General features: G+C 44.2%; 1 protein-coding gene across 1 annotated transcript in view; it reads right to left on the reverse strand.

Annotated features, from left to right (window-relative positions):
* Nucleotides 1–3,392: 3,392 nt before the first annotated feature.
* Lrmda (leucine rich melanocyte differentiation associated) overlaps nt 3,393–17,790 on the reverse strand; it is a 1,010,022-nt gene continuing 995,624 nt past the window's right edge. The window contains exon 7 of the mRNA XM_041634087.1: nt 3,393–3,514. Coding sequence (XP_041490021.1) covers nt 3,435–3,514 — 80 coding nt within the window. The 3' untranslated portion in view covers nt 3,393–3,434. The remainder of the gene's footprint in view (nt 3,515–17,790) is intronic.

A 17,790-nucleotide genomic window follows, 5' to 3' on the forward strand; every position in this document is an offset into this window, starting at 1 on the left:
AGATGCCCGCCACTAGAAGGAGCCCCTGCATTCATCCACAAGTCCTGCATGGTAGAGGAAGAAGCCTGGGTCTAGGAGACTGTCTGACCTCCTCTGACAAACAGTGGCTTGCAGTCACATGGGTGTGCACCCACACTAAGTAAAAACCCGGTGAAACATGTAGAAAACAACACAGTGGCAGAAGCAACATAAGTAACACGAGGGTATTAAGTCAAGATGTAGTGACCTGGCTGTCACACAAACAAGTGACCAGCATGCTTCATGCTTTTCTGGTCTCTTTTTGATTTTTTACTCAGGGTAGATTATAGTACTGTAGCCACACAAAGTGGAGACACCAGAGGCAAGTCATGGTAACACCCTTCTTCAGGGAAGGTGGCTTCTTGGAAACAAAACTGGAATAAACAGTAGCGAAGGTCACATTGGATGCAGTGCAGCAGATGGGCAACGGTGGAGAGTAGCAGCAAGCCCTTTAGCATCTTCCCTGGGCATCAGGCAGTGACACATCTCTGACGCAAGTTGCTCTTGCAAGTAGAAAGTTCTGAGTCACGTTACAGTTCTGACAGAGAGAGCCTCATAGATGTTTTTATTCTTCATGATCACTAAGAAGAGAAAGACATCCAGACCATTTCTTAGAAAGAGCAAGGAAGACGGTTTCCCTTGAAATGGTGAAGATACAGCTTGATTAGAAACACACACACACACACACACACACACACACACACACACCTTTCACTCAGACTGTAGTGTGCTTTCTTTTATTCCTTAATACACATGAGTATGTGCAAAAGCACACAACATGGAGATCCGCAGCCTGATCAAGTGATGGTCTTTTGTAATACGCTTCTATTTAAAGCAGCAAACAGTAGAGCTTTTATGAGTGAGGCTGAGAACGGTAAAGCAAAGGATTACAATAGTATTTTAATAGGATTTCCCCCAATCTAAAACATTACTCCCGCAGGAACAAAGTGTTCTAAGTTATGTTATTTAGGAGCAAGATCATCTCCCTGACCTGCAGAAGAAACAGACAACTCCAGAATTCCGTGCATCTCCCTGGTCCCTGGACTCAGACCAGTGGCCTGGGAAGGGTAGACAGGGTTGTCCAAGAATGATTTCCCCAAAGAACAGGCTGCTTGCAGCAGAGTGAGGAAGACAAACAGGTGTCAAGGGACGGATAAGACACGTCTGGACTTCAGATGAATTTATTACCCTGTAATTTCCAACTCTGAAAAACAAGGTTTAGGAAATTCCCACAGATTTTAAATAAACAAGGCTCAAGGCTTTCTCCGCTGCCAGTGCAGACCACAGGCCAGTTCTAGAAGGGCAGATGTTGCTCAACAATGGGGTTGTAAACAACCCGACAATAATTCATTATCATCATCCCTACTTAAGAGAAACAAAACTCACTATAATTCCATCAGTTAGATGAATATACTGCCATGATGGCCTTTACGTAAGCTATAATTAAAGCTAATCTTAATTGAAGTTATTACAACATTCTGGAGGAAAACAAACAACCCAAAGAGAGGGAAACACTGTGCTCAATAACTCACTCCGATTTTTTTCTTTTTCTTTTTTTTCTTCCGCCTCCAGAGCTCACATTGAGGGAGACATTCCTGCGCATGATACAAATGGTTCTGACATTAAGAAAAGTAAACAAGTAAGAAAAATAAAGATGGAAAAATTCTGTGGTCAGTTCGCAAGTGCTTTTTTATTGTTCGAGGCAGGGTTAAAGCCTTTTATGAAGACAGGGATATATGTGCCCTTAGATTGGATGTGACATCAGACTTGTCTCACCGCCCTTGCTCAGAGCCTTGCTTCCCATAATATGCAATGGACCAAATGTTCTGATGCCACTAAACAAAGAGGCAAGGTGGGACCTGATGGCGCTAATGGAAACCATTAGCTCTGGGTGCTGTTGTGTAGATCAAACAGAGAAGGTACTCAACGCTGGTTATGAGTGGCTTGTATAATCTCTAGTTATTAATGGTCTCAAGGACTTTAATGTTAGCTGCTCCTAACAGATGATGAATGGATGCTGTGTAATCTCTATGCAGGACTCTTGCCAGCCTGAATATGTGTTATTCCAAGGCTGTGTTGACTGAGGGGGCAAAGGCTATGTAAACGGATTAGATCTGAGAAAGAAGGGTGCATCTCCAGCAGCTTAGGGAATCTGAGTCTGCAGTGACCGACTCTCCACTAGTAACCCTCTTACTATCCATGACTTGGAGGGATTCTATCTCAATCTTCACTGCCCTACCTAGGAGACTCAGGGAAGTGAACACATGGCATATTTACGAGAAGGAAGGGTAAACGCCATTGTGTCAAGAGCAAGAAGTCTTTCAGATGCCTTCTAAAGCAGCGTGTCCCCAACAGCGTGAGGTAGACAAAGTAACAGCCATTTGGCTAGCATGGCTGTGCTTGCTTTCCCTGTGATCCCAGTGCTAGGAAACAGCCATAGCTACAGAAAGAACTGGAACTGTCTCATCAACTATGGATATGACTCCTGAGAGTTTCTCAAAGAACCCTTAAAGGTTTGTGTTCTCTCAAACCTGTCTGGTCTGCTGGGTATTTCCACAACCTTCCATTTGGTTTCCAACCTCCTGGCCCATTGCCCCATCTCTCATTATTTCACTACATTAACTAGCATCCAAAGGGACAGTGCAGCCTGTAGGGTAAATGTAGCCATAGGCATAGCTGACCGCATGGCTAGAACCAAAGGAAAAATCTCTGGTGTTGCTAAACCCTGCGCCAGGAAATATGCTTACTCTGTGACTGACATGTTCAAGACAAGCAGATTTTGAACTAAACTGCTTTGGTAGTCAGGGATTTACAGAATTCAGGAGTTGTATCATGAAGCCACATATAATATATAGATGACTTGGATGAGAAGTTGTGTCCTTTGAATGATGGCTCCAAATGAAAGTACATTGCCAACAATAGAAAACAATGTGTGTGAGTTGACTAAATGTAATGCCTAATCTGCAGGCTAAAGTGGACGGCCTTCCTCTGTACCATGGCTACTCCACTGAGAAGAAACCCAAAGCACAGAGATACCGGAGGACTCAGAAGGCGATCTCAGGAGTGCCTCTTTCACTAACTGCAGCCAGTGAGCATGTCTGAGGAGGCCCCAGGTGTGAGCCCCGTCCCCCTGTGAGCAACGAAGAGACCAGGCAATCTATCATGGTGTTCACGCTGTCAGCCCGGGTGCTGCGCCACTGCTGTCTGTCACCCTGGTGGATAAGGCCTGCTTAAGGGCAATCATGTCAATCTTTCTGTGACTATTCAGTCTACGGCAGTTGGATGATCTTGACAGGCCTGGCAAAGTCGGCGCTCGGTACTGAAAGCCGTCTTACAGAGACACAATGTGGACTCTGGTTTTTCTTGCCTTTCCATTTTATTATCATGACATAGGTTAAGGCATGTAGAATTTAGCTTCAGAGCTGGTCATCTCGGATGAACCTATTACCCTCTGAGTTTCTTCCATAGTAAAAATAGCGACCTTTCGCCAGGATACCTGTGAACAGAAAGAGACACACATCATTACCGGTGGCATAATTCATACAGTTCAGAAATCCAGCCGTTATTAACAGCCATGCACTATGATCGCTAATCTGATGGCAAGGAGAAAACAGATTAAGCCTCGGATGGCAAAGACTGTACCTTCTTGTTCTCAGAGGTGGCTTTTGAAATGAAATGTCACTACTAAGTATAGGTTCCTAGGAATAAAGTTTTCTGGGTGATTTCCTCATTTTAAGAACTTTTATAATTTGACAAATAGTTTTCCAAAATATAGTTTGACCCCCTCCTCTCCAGTTTTACTTAGCCTAGTTTTTAAGAATGGAAAATTAAGCTTAAATCAGATGAATCCAACTCAAGGGTAATCTTCCTAGGGTGGGACTCTTTTGAAGTCCTTTATTGGAAATCAATATTGTTAACTTCCAGAGAGAATTTTCCAAATCCCAGGGGACTTCAAGCCCATGCTGGGTGATTAAAGAAGAGAGGCCATGCTTACTGAAAACTAAGGCAAGTCACAAGGACCACTGACCTTAGGGATCCCCAGCTCACCTCTCGTGTGAAAACGCATTTCCTCTTTAGTTCGACTCCATAGCTAATCTGTGACTCCTTAGAAAACTTGCCTTTTCCCAAGAGTGGTATTGCTGGGTGCAGGGGTAGGTTGATCCCAAATTTCCTGAGAAACCGCCACACTGCTTTCCAGAGTGGTTGCACAAGTTTGCATTCCCACCAGCAATGGATGAGTGTACCCCTTTCTACACAACCTCTCCAGCAAAGGCTATCATTGGTGATTTTTATTTTAGCCATTCTGACAGGTGTAAGATGGTATCTTAAAGTTGTCTTGATTTGCATTTCCCTGATCGCTAAGGAAGTTGAGCATGACCTTAAGTGTCTTTTGGCCATTTGAACTTCTTCTGTTGAGAATTCTCTGTTCAGCTCAGTGCCCCATTTTATACCCAAGAGAGGCCCTATCATACAACAAAAGTATATGGTCAACTATGTTCATAGCAGCATTGTTTGTAATAGCCAGAACCTGGAAACAACCTAGATGCCCTTCAATGGAAGAATGGATGAAGAAAGTATGGAATATATACATATTAGCGTACTACTCAGCAGTATAAAACAATGACTTCTTGAATTTTGCATACAAATGGATGGAAATAGAAAACACTATCCTGAGTGAGGTAAGCCAGATCCAAAAAGAGGAACATGGGATGTACTCACTCATATTTGGTTTCTAGCCATAAATAAAGGACATTGAGCCTATAATTCATGATCCTAGAGAAGCTAAATAAGAAGGTGAACCCAAAGAAAAACATATAGGCATCCTCCTGAATATTAACCTTCATCAGGCGATGAAAGGAGACAGAGACAAAGACCCACATTGGAGCACCGAACTGAAATCTCAAGGTCCAAATCAGGAGCAGAAGGAGAGAGAGCACGAGCAAGGAACTCAGGACAGCGAGGGGTGCACCCACACACTGAGACAATGGGGATGTTCTATCCGGAACTCACCAAGGCCAGCTGGCCTGGGTCTGAAAATGCCTGGGATAAAACCGGACTCGCTGAACATAGTGGACAATGAGGACTACTGAGAACTCAAGAACAATGGCAATGGGTTTCTGATCCTACTGCACGTACTGGCTTTGTGGGAGCCTAGGCAGTTTGAATGCTCACCTTACTAGACCTGGAAGGAGGTGGGTGGTCCTTGGACTTCCCACAGGGCAGGGAACCCTGATTGCTCTTCAGGCTGTTGAGGGAGGGGAACTTGATCGGGGGAGGGGGAGGGAAATGGGAGGCGGTGACGGGGAGGAGGCAGAAATCTTTAATAAATAAATAAAAAAAAGAAAACTTGCCTTTTGTGGCTACAGCACTGTGAAACACAGTATTAGAGAGGGTTCTAATCAAGTTCTCCTTATATATTATAAAACCCACAAAAGTTCTGCGCTTGGAGGTGCATGCCTGTAATCTTAGCACTTGGGTGGACTGAGCAGAAGGATGGTGAGTTCGAGTCTAACATGGCTTGATAGTGAGACTCTGTTTCCAAAACATAAATAAATATAAACCAAAGGCTAGCCATGTAAATGAAGGAACAGTGCTTGCCTAGATTGTGAAGTCTCAGGTTTGATTTGCAATACTACAGAATAAATACCCAGAAGACATTGGCTATAATCATTGTGAAAACTCTATAAGATTATTAAAAACAAAAAGTGTTTTCCCAAGAAAATATTTATTGCTTTTTTACCACCTCCTTTTTTTCTTTCCAATTTTAGAAGAACTAACTTAAAATCTACTTGCACATAGCTGCCTGTATACAAATAGACTTAATTCTCTCAAGTACACAGAAGGCAAGGCAAGGAAAGAGCCATAAAACCCAATCCATGAGCCACAAACTTGCTGTGATGATTGCTACCGCTGCATAGGATTATGCATTTCACCAGCTCCACAGAGTGATGTCAGCACATCATTCTTCGCCGATTTGAGATCAGCTCTATTCTTCACATCAGATGTTAGTAGAACAGATTTTGTGTCTCATGAATTTGTGTTCTCTCTCTCTTTCCCTGTATGTGTGTATTTATGTGTGTATGTGCGCACACACGTGTGTGTGCATGTGCGCACATGTGTATGTGTGTGTGTGTGTAGGTCACATGTTGACATCAGCTGTCTTCCTCAGTTGTTGTCCACCCTTGTTGTGTCTCTTATTGACTTGGAGTGCACAGATTCGGCTAACTGACTGGCCAGCAACCCCCAGGTTCTTTCTGCTCTGCCCATCTTTGAGAATACAGATGTCCACAGATGTCCACTGCCTATTTATTTAGGCACTGGGGATTAAACTCAGGTCTTCATGCTTGCATGGCACACACTTTACCAAGCATCTCTCCCCCCCCCCCCCAATTCCCTAAACTTAATTCTTAAATACAGGTTAAAATAATTTGTAGAAACTTTTAAAGGTAGTATTGATATGCCCTGCTTTGAACAGCCAGAGGCAAACTTGAAAGTTACTGGGGTTCTAGGTGATCTCAGAATTGGCAGCAGGACAGGGTGACATCATTTGTGACCTGGTTCTTTTCTTGCTGTGTTGCCATGCACAGCTTTATTAGGGGTCATTTTTCCTGCGTGGCGTGACTTTTCTGTCCTTCCATGCCCCTAGTCCCCAGTTCCTTGCTTTCAGTATTTATCTAGTGCCTGGAAATATTGAGCTTGTTTGAAACCTCATTCGGATCTTTCTTGTGACACATTCTTTGAGCTATTAACACAGAGCTGTTCCCTTTATTGTATTTTGTAGAGCCTAGAATTGTACTAACATTGTCACCAATGCCAGAACCCTGGTGGTCTATGAGCTGGGATGGGCACATTCTGCCTCCTTTATGGCCTAGCTTGGTATGCCTCAGATTCATGGAAGACCCTGCAAGGTCTTAAACCTACCTGATACAAGCAACTCTCCCAAATCTGGAGGGATGGTCCAAAGGGCGTTAATTTCTTTCTACAGTACCAGGACACCATGGATTTTTACAAAAAGAAATGGATAAGGCTGCCAAATATCGTAAAGAGCACAGTCCTCCTGATGTGCAAACTGCATGGCAGGCAGGCATGTGCACACACCATGGCCTGCCCTGCTTGCACTCCCTCTGGTGAACTTGCCCAGACATTCCAAGATTCTACACCTCTCTCAGTGCTGAACTTTCACTCTCGATACAAGCAAATGGGAACAGTGTTCCTGGAACGTGGACTGAGGCTGCATTCGGAGCCATGCTAGCACATCTTTGGTTGGCATTGATAAAACTTCTTTTAAAGGCCTGCCCTATTTCTCCGGACCTGGAAGCAAGACTGTGTATAGACATCCTGACGAGAGAGGGCTGTTTGATGAACGCAGGAGTCTGTGGCTAGGTGTCAGCACTTGGAGAATGAGGCAAAGTCGTGAGTTATTAATATTGTCAATGATCTCTTGATGGGGAAACAGATACTGCACTCACTGTCAGATTTAAATAGCCACTGAGTGCATTAATGACAAAAGGTCGGACTTCAAACAAAGGGGCTGTGTGCTGGGAAGCTGACTTGGTCTTTGGGCTGGCACTAACCTGATCTGAAAAGACACTGTCAGGACTGGAGACAGGCCCCGGATTGTGCATGGTGACAGAAAACAGAGATGCTGACAGAGATACCAGCACCATATTATGCCAAGGACACCCGAGCACTGTCTAGGACTCTAAAACAAGCTGGCATCTCTCCCTAGCATGGGGCTTTTCTCTTCTGCTCCTGCAGAACCAGAATCTTTCTTCTATACATTGCTCCAAAACTTGCCATGCCTATGAAGGTCCTGGCAGCTTTGGTCTGTGGGAGCTGTGGGTACAGGACCTATAGATAACCTAAGTCACGATCACCCTGGGCTCTGCAGACACTTCCCCACTGATAGCTGGCTGACTTAAGTTGATCAGAGGACCAATGTGTTAGGAGCTGTCACCTTGAATTGAACACTTAAGGAGAAATTAAACTCTTGTGGGCTGGGACTACTCTGGGGAGGCTCAGGGGTGGCCTAGCAAACCCAAATAAAACCCAGCTGCTGGAGCTCGTCCGGGGCCAACCATGCCCAAGCTAGAGGCTCACAAAACAAGCTGATACCTTTGTACCAGAGTCATACACAGATGCTTAAACTAAGCAAGTTTTGCCTCTTGTGTATTCCCTATCTGAGCTCACAATGGGGATGAGACTACCCAAAATATTTGAGTTTGTAGTTTGTTTTTTTTTTTTTTTAAGACATTAAGAAGGGAAAATGAAACAGCCTGGTATGCCCCCACATGTGATCAGAAGATTTTTATTTACCAAGAAAGTCATTTGTGAGGTCATAGGTTCTGCATTAAGGGAGATGGTGGTATGGGTACTTCCTGTTCTCACCCCACCCTCCTCCTCAAGTACAGCAACTGCCAGAGGCTGTGGAAACTGTGGGCGGGGCCATTTGTTTGCACTTTGTGTTTTCTTAGGGAGGTTTTCTGTGGCTGGAATTTGGGACATGGTGGTGGTGACTCAGTAGGCCATAGCCTCTGACACATCTGCAATGGATTCTCTTATTTGTCTCTCCTCAAACTCTATGGTTGCTGAAATGGAAGTAGACAACATATTTAATGGCACGCGGAGTGTTTTTAATTAAAACATGAGACTCTGGCCATAGTAAGTGGGCGGGCTGGTCATACATCAGGCCGATGTGCAGTTGTCGGTGCAGGGGTTTCTTTGGGGGACTCTGAAAAATGACAGAACACTGTCCCCTGGGGAATCCTTTTCTGCCAGATGAAACTCCTAATTTTTCTTAAGAAGCCATCTTTCCCATCACTATAAGCTCTTAAAGCTATAATTATGGGGAAAAAAAGTGTGTAGAGGAAGAATCTGTTGCAAAGAGGTCCTTTATCTTTTCAATGTTCCCACCCTCTGCAATGGACGTCCTGATTGTGCAGGTTAAGCTATGACCTTGGCGCTGCTTAGTGGGTGGGAATCTGCCTCTCTTCTTGGATGCAAGGCTATGGTGTGGTGATAGGGACCATTCTGGAGACATAGCAAGTGGCGGCAGGGGGTGGGGGTATAATCCTTGCTGTCCAGGTAAAGGGGGTTCTGACATACACACCGTTCCATCATGGCTCCCCACTCCTACTGTCTGTCCTTAATGCCTATTGACCCTGTGCATTGGTCCCTTACCCTCCCTCTTCCCCCTCTTGTAAGTGAAGACACAGATAATCACATGGGTCCTCTTGCATTGTGAAATAGGTGATTTGGTATTTTCAATGTTTCTTTCATGAAGGTGGGTCCATACTCTTGATGGAGGAGGTTTGCCCAATGTGACCAAGTGTACTAAGTTAGGTTTTGAAGTCCCTATAACTTACACCCTATAACTTACACCCCTATAATATAGCTTGAAGTCAGGGTACCCTGTATGAGTCCAAACTCTCCACAGAAAGGGTGTGTGAATGTTCCTCTTCATAGCCAGGAGTGCTGACCACTACCTGCCCTGCAGCTTGCTAGCTCTGAGATCAGATCTCACATCTCATATCCCATAGTCAACATGTTGAGAGCCTAACTAACTGTGGGAATGTCTGAGTTCGTGTTTGATGGAAGAGTGCAAATTGAAGCACAGATTTGTAAAATAGAAAAACTAAGTCTTAACCTTGTTAATAGTACTTAGAGTAATCACCGCCCTAAACGCTCTTGCCACGAACATGAGTGTAGCTCCACACTGATGAACAGACCACAATCTGATGTGACCCCTTGGAACTTACTAACAATGACAAAGATGGGTAGGAGTGGAGATCTCTCATCTTTAAAAAGAAAGGAAGGAAGCAGATCCCTGTGGCCTTGGCAGAAAAAGCTGTAGTGTTCTGAAGAGGTAGATAACCCCAGTAACAAAGAAGTAAAATGTAAGAGTAGTGTCAATTTGGGCCAGTGTGGAAGTTTCTAGAAAAAGGTTCTAGTAGATACTATGCAAGTCCTTATCCTTCCACCCTTACTTCCAAAACCCAGTCCTAACGGGGTGTGACACAGACAAGGTAGTCAATGCAATCTGCTGGACACATTTAAGTGTTTACATATGCATAACCAGTTTCAACAGAGCCTACCCAATTTGGAATTTCCAGTCCTGTACACTTATATCTTAAACCTCTAATATGACTTTCCTACACTTTAAACATCTTTATTTAATGTCTGGCCTTAATAAAGAAGAGACAGGGTGGCAGGGCAGTGGTCTCTGGCATTCAATGCTGACGGTGTTCTCATTCTGAATTCCTTTCCCCTCAAAAATACAGCAATTTCAGTGTCTGGCTCAAGAGAGAAGGGTGAAGCCTTCTTCTAACATTTTATCTGGCCTTCAGACCTGTAAACAGCATGTACCAAAAAGCACGTGCCCAGACTTCAGTTGCACAGGCGTCATGGGTGAAGTCCCTGGGAAGGAAGAAATACCTGCAATTTATGGTCTCCACCAAGTGCTGTCTCAATAACCTGAGGTCAGCCATACCATATGCTACTGGCTCCCCTGTGAATCCATGGTGGTGCTAGCAGGGCTTACAGGCTTACAGGGTCCTACACAAGGTTCAACATACACTACTCAGCGGCAAGACAAAAGTGAACCATGGAGAGATTTTAAAAGACTAAAGGAGGGGGTCCTCAGGTGCAGCTATCCTAGAAGGAAGGCATAAGTCCTTCCTCCATACCAGCCATATCTGTCTTCCGTTTGCCTCTGAGTCTCAGCTTTGAGGTCAAATGGACTTTCCACTTGACCCAGGGGACAATAGAGAAGGAAAAAGTGACACTTCCTTTCCCAACTAGTAAGTAAGGAATGACTTGAGGCCACTGTCTTGGTTTATAATCATCATCTTCGGTTGAAAGGGGGTACCATGGTTGCTACGACGTGGGCTGACTCTTACAAGACTGGCTTCAGTCTCTGCTGTGATTGAAGAGGATGTACTGCACACTGCCCTTGCTATTTCCTGTGGCACCCACCACCAGTTGCACCTTCTGCTTCTGCAGTGTTATACAAACACACTCTTGAGAGGCACGAGGGCGTGCCTATTCTCAGCCCTACCGCTGTGTAGGGGTGTACACGGAATGCCGCCATTTTGGCCCCCAGGGTATTTTGACTTCTGGCTTACATGTACTAACATGTGTAAACTTGCCTGGTAATTTCTCTTCAAGAAAGCACTAATTATGCACAGCAAGTTTCATTTTGACAGGTTAACTCCTTCACTTCTAAAGTGCCAAGTCAAATCTCCTCTCTTCTTAAAATTGTCCTTTCTATTTTTAGTGGCGCCCACTTCTTTCCCATGTAGTAGTCCCTTCTCCAGCTTTTGTAAACTAGAAACGTTGTTTGGCAACATCTAGCTTCTCCCACCATCTTTTAGCAGTGACGTTGTATGTTGCCTAATTACAACAGCAAGGTACAAACCCTGTGAGAAAGTGTGCTCACCTTTTATTGTGTGGATTTCTGGCTGATTTCATTTTGTTTGTCATTATTTCTACCATGGTTAATTCCACCCTATGGATTTGTGTAGCTTTCAAGATCTTTAGATGTAAACCTTGGGTCAGTATTTTTATCTGTAATAAATCATATTAGATTCAAGGTGCAGTTGCTGTCAGCTTTCTCTCGAGCTGATTATTACTACCGGCAATCCTTATCATAAATTAAAGGACAGTTCTATTTGTTTCTTAGCACCTGGAGCCTGATGGTGAACATTTTAGATTTAGAATAAGATTCAAGTTATAGGGTTGTGACAAGCTGCTGTCTGTAAACACCGTGAAAACAAAGTTAGATCCCGTGATATGGCCATTAATTCAAAGGTTAGGAGGCAGACAAAGAGCCTCACAGATTAACTAACAGAGAAGTGTGCGCTTGGCCTCAGTGCCCAAACCTTTCTGAGATACCCTGAAGGGAGGCTCAGACCTCTCCCTTGAGAGTTTAGATTATGGAGCCTGCTCAGGCAGATGCTGGGCCAGAGGACTCACGTGGCATCTGAAGGAAGCGCAGGCTCAGAGTGAAAGGATCTAACTGAAGTGAGGTGACAGTGATGGGCAGGCATCCTCGCCTCCAGACCAGGGAGGCTCAGCCCTGAGTGAGCAGGATGATGTGCGATAAAGCAGCGTCTGTGGAAAACGCGTGCAGTTAAAATGCGGCTCATCATCTCAGGAAAAAAAGGAGTTATGAAAGGGAGAACATGAAGCACACACACATTCTCCTCCCCACAGCAAGGTGAGTTTTTTCTTCATGGAATTCTCTAGAAGAAAATACATGCTTCTGTTTCAAGAGAACTCAGATCTTTCAGACAGAGGGTGAGAGAGGAAAGGAGAAGAAAAGAAGAAGAAGGAGGAGGAGGGGGAGAAAGAGAAGAAGGAGGAGAGAGAGAGAGAGAGAGAGAGAGAGAGAGAGAGAGAGAGGGAGGAACCCCTTCCTCTATTATCTCTGCATTTCTTTTCCACTTCATCTTTTGAAGTCAGAATCGTGGCCACTAGAGGGCAGCATGTAGTTAGGAAATAGCTACAGCTTTCTTTAAAATAAATAAGGGCAACTATTCAGAGAAGGCCATTAAAACCACACTGTGCTTGTGGTCACCAATTACACATTCTGTAATAATCAATATGTCATGTTTATCCAATCTGGGCTGAAGGCTATCTGGGACTGAGGCTTCCAAAGGCCCCTCACTCTGAAACTTTTAGGTTCCTTCAGCCTTCATTTCAGGGACTTCTTTTCCTTACCAGCTGTAATTAATCTTAGTTCAAGGGTTGAATATTTTTGTTTGTTTGTTTATATCACCTGAGTAAATGCAAAGAAGCATGCAAACTAGTAGCGAAAGATTCCTTCTTAGAGAAAAGAACAAAACAAAAACCAAAAAGCATTGGCAACATGGACATCCCCAAAGAAAGGCGACGTCCATCTGCATGGAGTAGCCATTATCCAAGGGCAACTTTTCAAAGTTATTTTTATTTTCTGACTAAAGTTAACTTTGGGTCAATACCCAGAAATCAAGGCAGCTTTCTTTTAAGCGTTCCTTGCTTAAACCCAACCACTGTCTGCTCTTCTCAGGACGTCTGGTCCTGCACCACCACTCATATCCAGAACAACAAATGACTGCCCTCCCATCCCATAAGAGCCCTTGATATCTACAGCTTCCATGGATGTCAAGCCTAGCATGTTTTTAAATTCTGAGAGACAGCATTAAACTGAATCATATGAGAGGAAACAAGTGAGGGGTTCGGCCCAGGAAGAGCAGACAGACAAATCCCAGTTCCTGGGTTCTGGGCCCAGTAGCATGGTGCAGGGTATAGCTGCTGCTCCAGCCAGCATGATAGGACGCTGGCCCTCCTTCCAGGCATTCCCTCAACACAGCAGTCATGTGACTAACCAGCCATGAAGGAAAGGTTGGGTCCAGGTAGTTAGTTAGATTATTAACTCATGACTAAGCAGAAACTTGAGTTTTCTCTTACCTCTCAAGTAACAGCCTGACTATAGGTGTGCCTGAGGGACAGCAGCTGAGTATTTCCTGTGAGGGCGACACCATGAGAACGTTTCTCTGGGGTGTGAGACTGGAGTGAACAGATGAAGGTTACTCAAGGTCATAGCATCTTTTCTCTACATGAATTCCAAAAGGGTTGTGTCAGCACACTCCGGCACACACCATGAGCCAAGGCTACATCGTAGGTACTCAATAAAAATTTTGTGTGGGGCAGAAGAAGTCAGGGTCACCTCAGGTGTCATTTTTCCTTAGAGACAGGCTTCTATTGGTCTACAGATTACCCCTTAGGCTACACTGAGTGCCCAGCAATCCCCAGCACATCCCAGCATGCCTGGCTTTATCCAGCTGGTCCATGAGATCAACATGGGTCCCTGTGCTTGTTTCCCACTAAGATGTCGCCCATCCCTAAGCAGCTATATGTGGACTGGGTTAAATGGCCTGAGGAGGCCAGCATTTCCTATATATTTGACAGGTCAAAGAGCTGGGTGTAGTGGCCCAAAGACATTGGTTCTCTGGCTTGCCCTACATGGGAATCACCTCCCAACTTCCCATTTAGTGGGTACGACTTTGGGCTAAGAAATTTGCTTATTTTGGCAAATTCCCAGGTAATCACTGTTATTTAAGAAAGATTGTTCTTGAACAACCTAAATGTCCTTCCCTACCTCACTCTGCCCTTTTCTTTGGCAAAGTAAATGATCTTATTTTTATTCATATTTAAATTCAGAGACACAGAGTCTGGCTAATTGAAGGTCTTACTGCTTTGTACTCTGCTAAATGAAAGTTTTATTTGCTTTCCAAGAAAAAAACATTTAAAAAAAATCAGCCAGAAACAAATGATACCTAAAATAAATAAGGACCAACAAAATCTGAGTGTAGCTCTTGCCTAGTGAGTTCAAACCCCAGCTTTGCAAGAAGAGACAACAAAAGTTTCTCAATACTTTGACATTTACACTTTTCCCTTTTTTTCTTTGACTTTAGTGGCGGGCTTATTCCATCAATGGGAAAGACACCTCAAATGAGGTATGATGGGAAAGGAGCCTGCCAAACGTGGTTATGGCGTAGAGGAGCGGGGGGGGGGGGGGGGGGGCTGAAAGCAGATTTCTAGATAGTATTTACTCCTCTTTGAAACTGACAGGAAACTCTAGGAACACACCTGGGACTCCCTGCAGAGTGCGAACAGGGGCACTGTCTTGCCCTCAAGAAGAATTCACTTTTCGGTTTCAGATCTGTTCTCATAGAGGGGCTCACCTAAAGGCAGAGGCAGGCTGTGTTCTGTGTGCCTCCTTGGGCTGCGATTTCTCAAAGAGATACTGAAATTAAGTACAAGTTGCAAAGACAGAAAAAGAAAGGAGATAGAATGGGACTATCAAAGAAAATTAGGCAGATGTGGTAATAATTGAGTTTGTCATGATTCAAGGAGTAGGCAAAGGGCTTCCTCCTTGGGCACATTGGCCCAGCCTCCATATGTCGTCCATTAGAATCCAAAGGAACCATTCCTGCACTGATAGTACCATAACCTTTCCTAATTCCAGGCAGTCAAAATTGCCTTCTCCCCAAATATCAAAAGAATCTCTTGATATTTGATCTAACTGGAAGAAGTTTACAACTTAAAAATTTTTTATTTTATTTTGTGTCCAAAAGTCCATCAATGCAGAAACACAATACAATACCTGGGCACTAACAAATTCTACTCCCAAATGTCTTCAACTACCCATCTCCCATGAGGGAGGCATGTGCACATATATGTGTGTCTGTGTTTATGTGCACACGTGTATACATCAAGAGAAAGAAATTTATAAGATCACTGAATTTTCTGGACCCAATTTCTTGCCCAAGATGAAGACCTACTAAATACTTTAGCAGGGCCTTCATCAGAGCTAGCCTAACTAAAACTCAGTGAAGATACCAATCTCCCCAGTTTTTTTTTGTTGTTGTTGTTGGTTTTTTGGGGGGGGGGGGAGCTGTCAATGGAACTGTCCCAAGTAGAGAGACATTAGTGACAGTAGGGGATATCACGTGTTATCTGTCCCTGGAATGCACTACTTTGAGATGACATAGGATGTTACCCCTTTTATTTGATTAGTCAGGATTTACCCTGTGATAAGTTAGCATGCCTCCATACTGAAAGAAAAGATTGTCCATTGTCCAGTGTAGCCTAATAGAATACATCTGGCTCTGACAGCTTGATGCCCAGCTCGGGGACACATTCAGCAACACAAATTAACAGCATAGACATTGCCCATGCTGTGAGCAGGAAGTAATAAGCAGCTACTTGCTACTTGGCCAAAATCTCATTATAAGCCATTACAGTATTTGAGGGCCAAGGCTGTGTGTATTCCACTCCCCGAGTGCCAGTGGTTGAGGAGAAGAAAGACTTGGAATGGAGGAGATGGGGCAGACAGGAGAAACTGGCCAATCACCATGATATCTTGTGGTGCCATAGTTAGGGTGTGAGTGTTCCTGGACAATTTCTCTTCTTGCCCTCAAAGCCCACATGACCCCAGGTAAATAATATACCTTTTGGTAGGCCTTCAGCAAAGCTATGCAACTAAGCAATTAGTCTGAATGACTGCTTGGGACAACCACAGAGGGAAGATGGGGCAAAATAAGACAGAATGCTCCCTAAGTAAAAAGCATCAAAACTGATGGGGACCCAGGGGAAGCTTCCCGCCCTCCCTAGAAGGCAGTGGTTATCTAGAATTGCTTAGTGTGGGAGTTTTCAAAGCCAAGTCCCTCAATAAACTAGTGCTCCAAGCCCCAGGGGTAGAACAGCGGTGGGTCAAGTGAGATGAAGAGAGGAGGCAGACAGAGTCTATCAATCAATCTGAATTTTAGGACAATGAAAACGGCTCTAGACATGGTAGTAATGATGACAGCTAGAAAGACTCAGGGCAGGGAGAGAAACCAGCTGCAACTCTGTCAGTGACCTCCAGATTCTCACCCCTGCCCATCTCACTATGGTTTGGATGATAAATGCTTCTCATGAACCTATGTGTTAGAGACTCATTCCAAGATGTTGGCATGTGGTGGGCTTGGTAGAAGGAAGCTAGGCATGATTGTTGACTACCAATTGGTAGGGTTGAAAAGCACCTCACAGATTAGGAAAATGAATAAGTAGGAGGGTTTCAGGGAATATTATGAGGGAGACACCAGCCTTGACTAATGAAACCTCAAACCTTGAAACCTTGAACTTCGGAAACCTCAAAGACTGCCCCCAGTGACACACTTCCTCCCACAAGATCACGCCTACTCTAGCAAGGCAACTTCCTACTAGTGGCACTATCGATGGGCTTATGGAGGTCATTTTCATTTAAACCACCACAGTGAAAGAAAGCTGACTGACACGTGTCTACGCAGACACTGTCAGACCAGTAACACCCAATTCACCAATTGTGGGAGTAAGCTTGCATAAGTTTTAAATAACAAAAATTTATTCATGTGTCCTCCATTGGCACCACCGGAAGTTGCCTTGCTAGACAAGCCATAACTACTGTGTCATTTACCACAGGTCTCAGCCTAGGGCTTCTGGATAGAGACACTTTAGCTAAACGCTTCTAACTAACTGATTTTGGAGGAAATACACATTGTAGTAGATGAGTGGGGGCTACCTAGGAGGTGAAGATGCCCTGTAGGCATCAAGCACCTCCTTCTGTTCACCCTGAGCCTGTTTTCAGAGATGTCAGCCTCATTCCTCCTTTTCACCTAGAGGGTTAAACCATCTGGGGCCTAGGGAATGGCTGTGGTTGGTACAAGTGAGGCCTTCCCTATAACTAGATCCTTCAGGAAAAAAACAAATTAATCAACAGTGAGCTGAAGTGGGTTTAATGATTGCATTCTGCATACAATCAGCTTTTCCCTTTTCAAGGGCCATCAATATGTCAAGGGAAGACATATCTGAAGGATATAGCTCTTAACATCAAGGTTATCTATTCTCCACAAGGCTCCCACTCCTTGCCTGGCTGAGACTCCACGCTGCCTGTGTCTAACATTTTCATCAACTCTGCAATCAATCAAGGTAATAATGTTGTGCAAAAAATCAATTAACAACGCAATTAAACTTTCCTTATTATCTCAAAGGGCTGAAATAATACCTAAAGGGAAGATAGACTCAGTGAACGCAGACATCCATAATCCAATGTGAAAGTGAATTATGGGGTTGGCCAGATGCAGGCATGTGCGCTGCTGTTATTTTCCAGGGGTCATATCTCACCACAGCAGTGTATCAGTCAGCCCCAATCCCAGACCCTAAAATTCCAAATTACTTTTAAGAAATATATCATGTGCAATATCCATT

This window comes from Microtus oregoni, unplaced genomic scaffold (assembly GCF_018167655.1).
Source record: "Microtus oregoni isolate MIOR12 unplaced genomic scaffold, Mior012 000045F_ref0000178, whole genome shotgun sequence".
In the NCBI taxonomy this organism is placed as follows: domain Eukaryota; kingdom Metazoa; phylum Chordata; class Mammalia; order Rodentia; family Cricetidae; genus Microtus; species Microtus oregoni.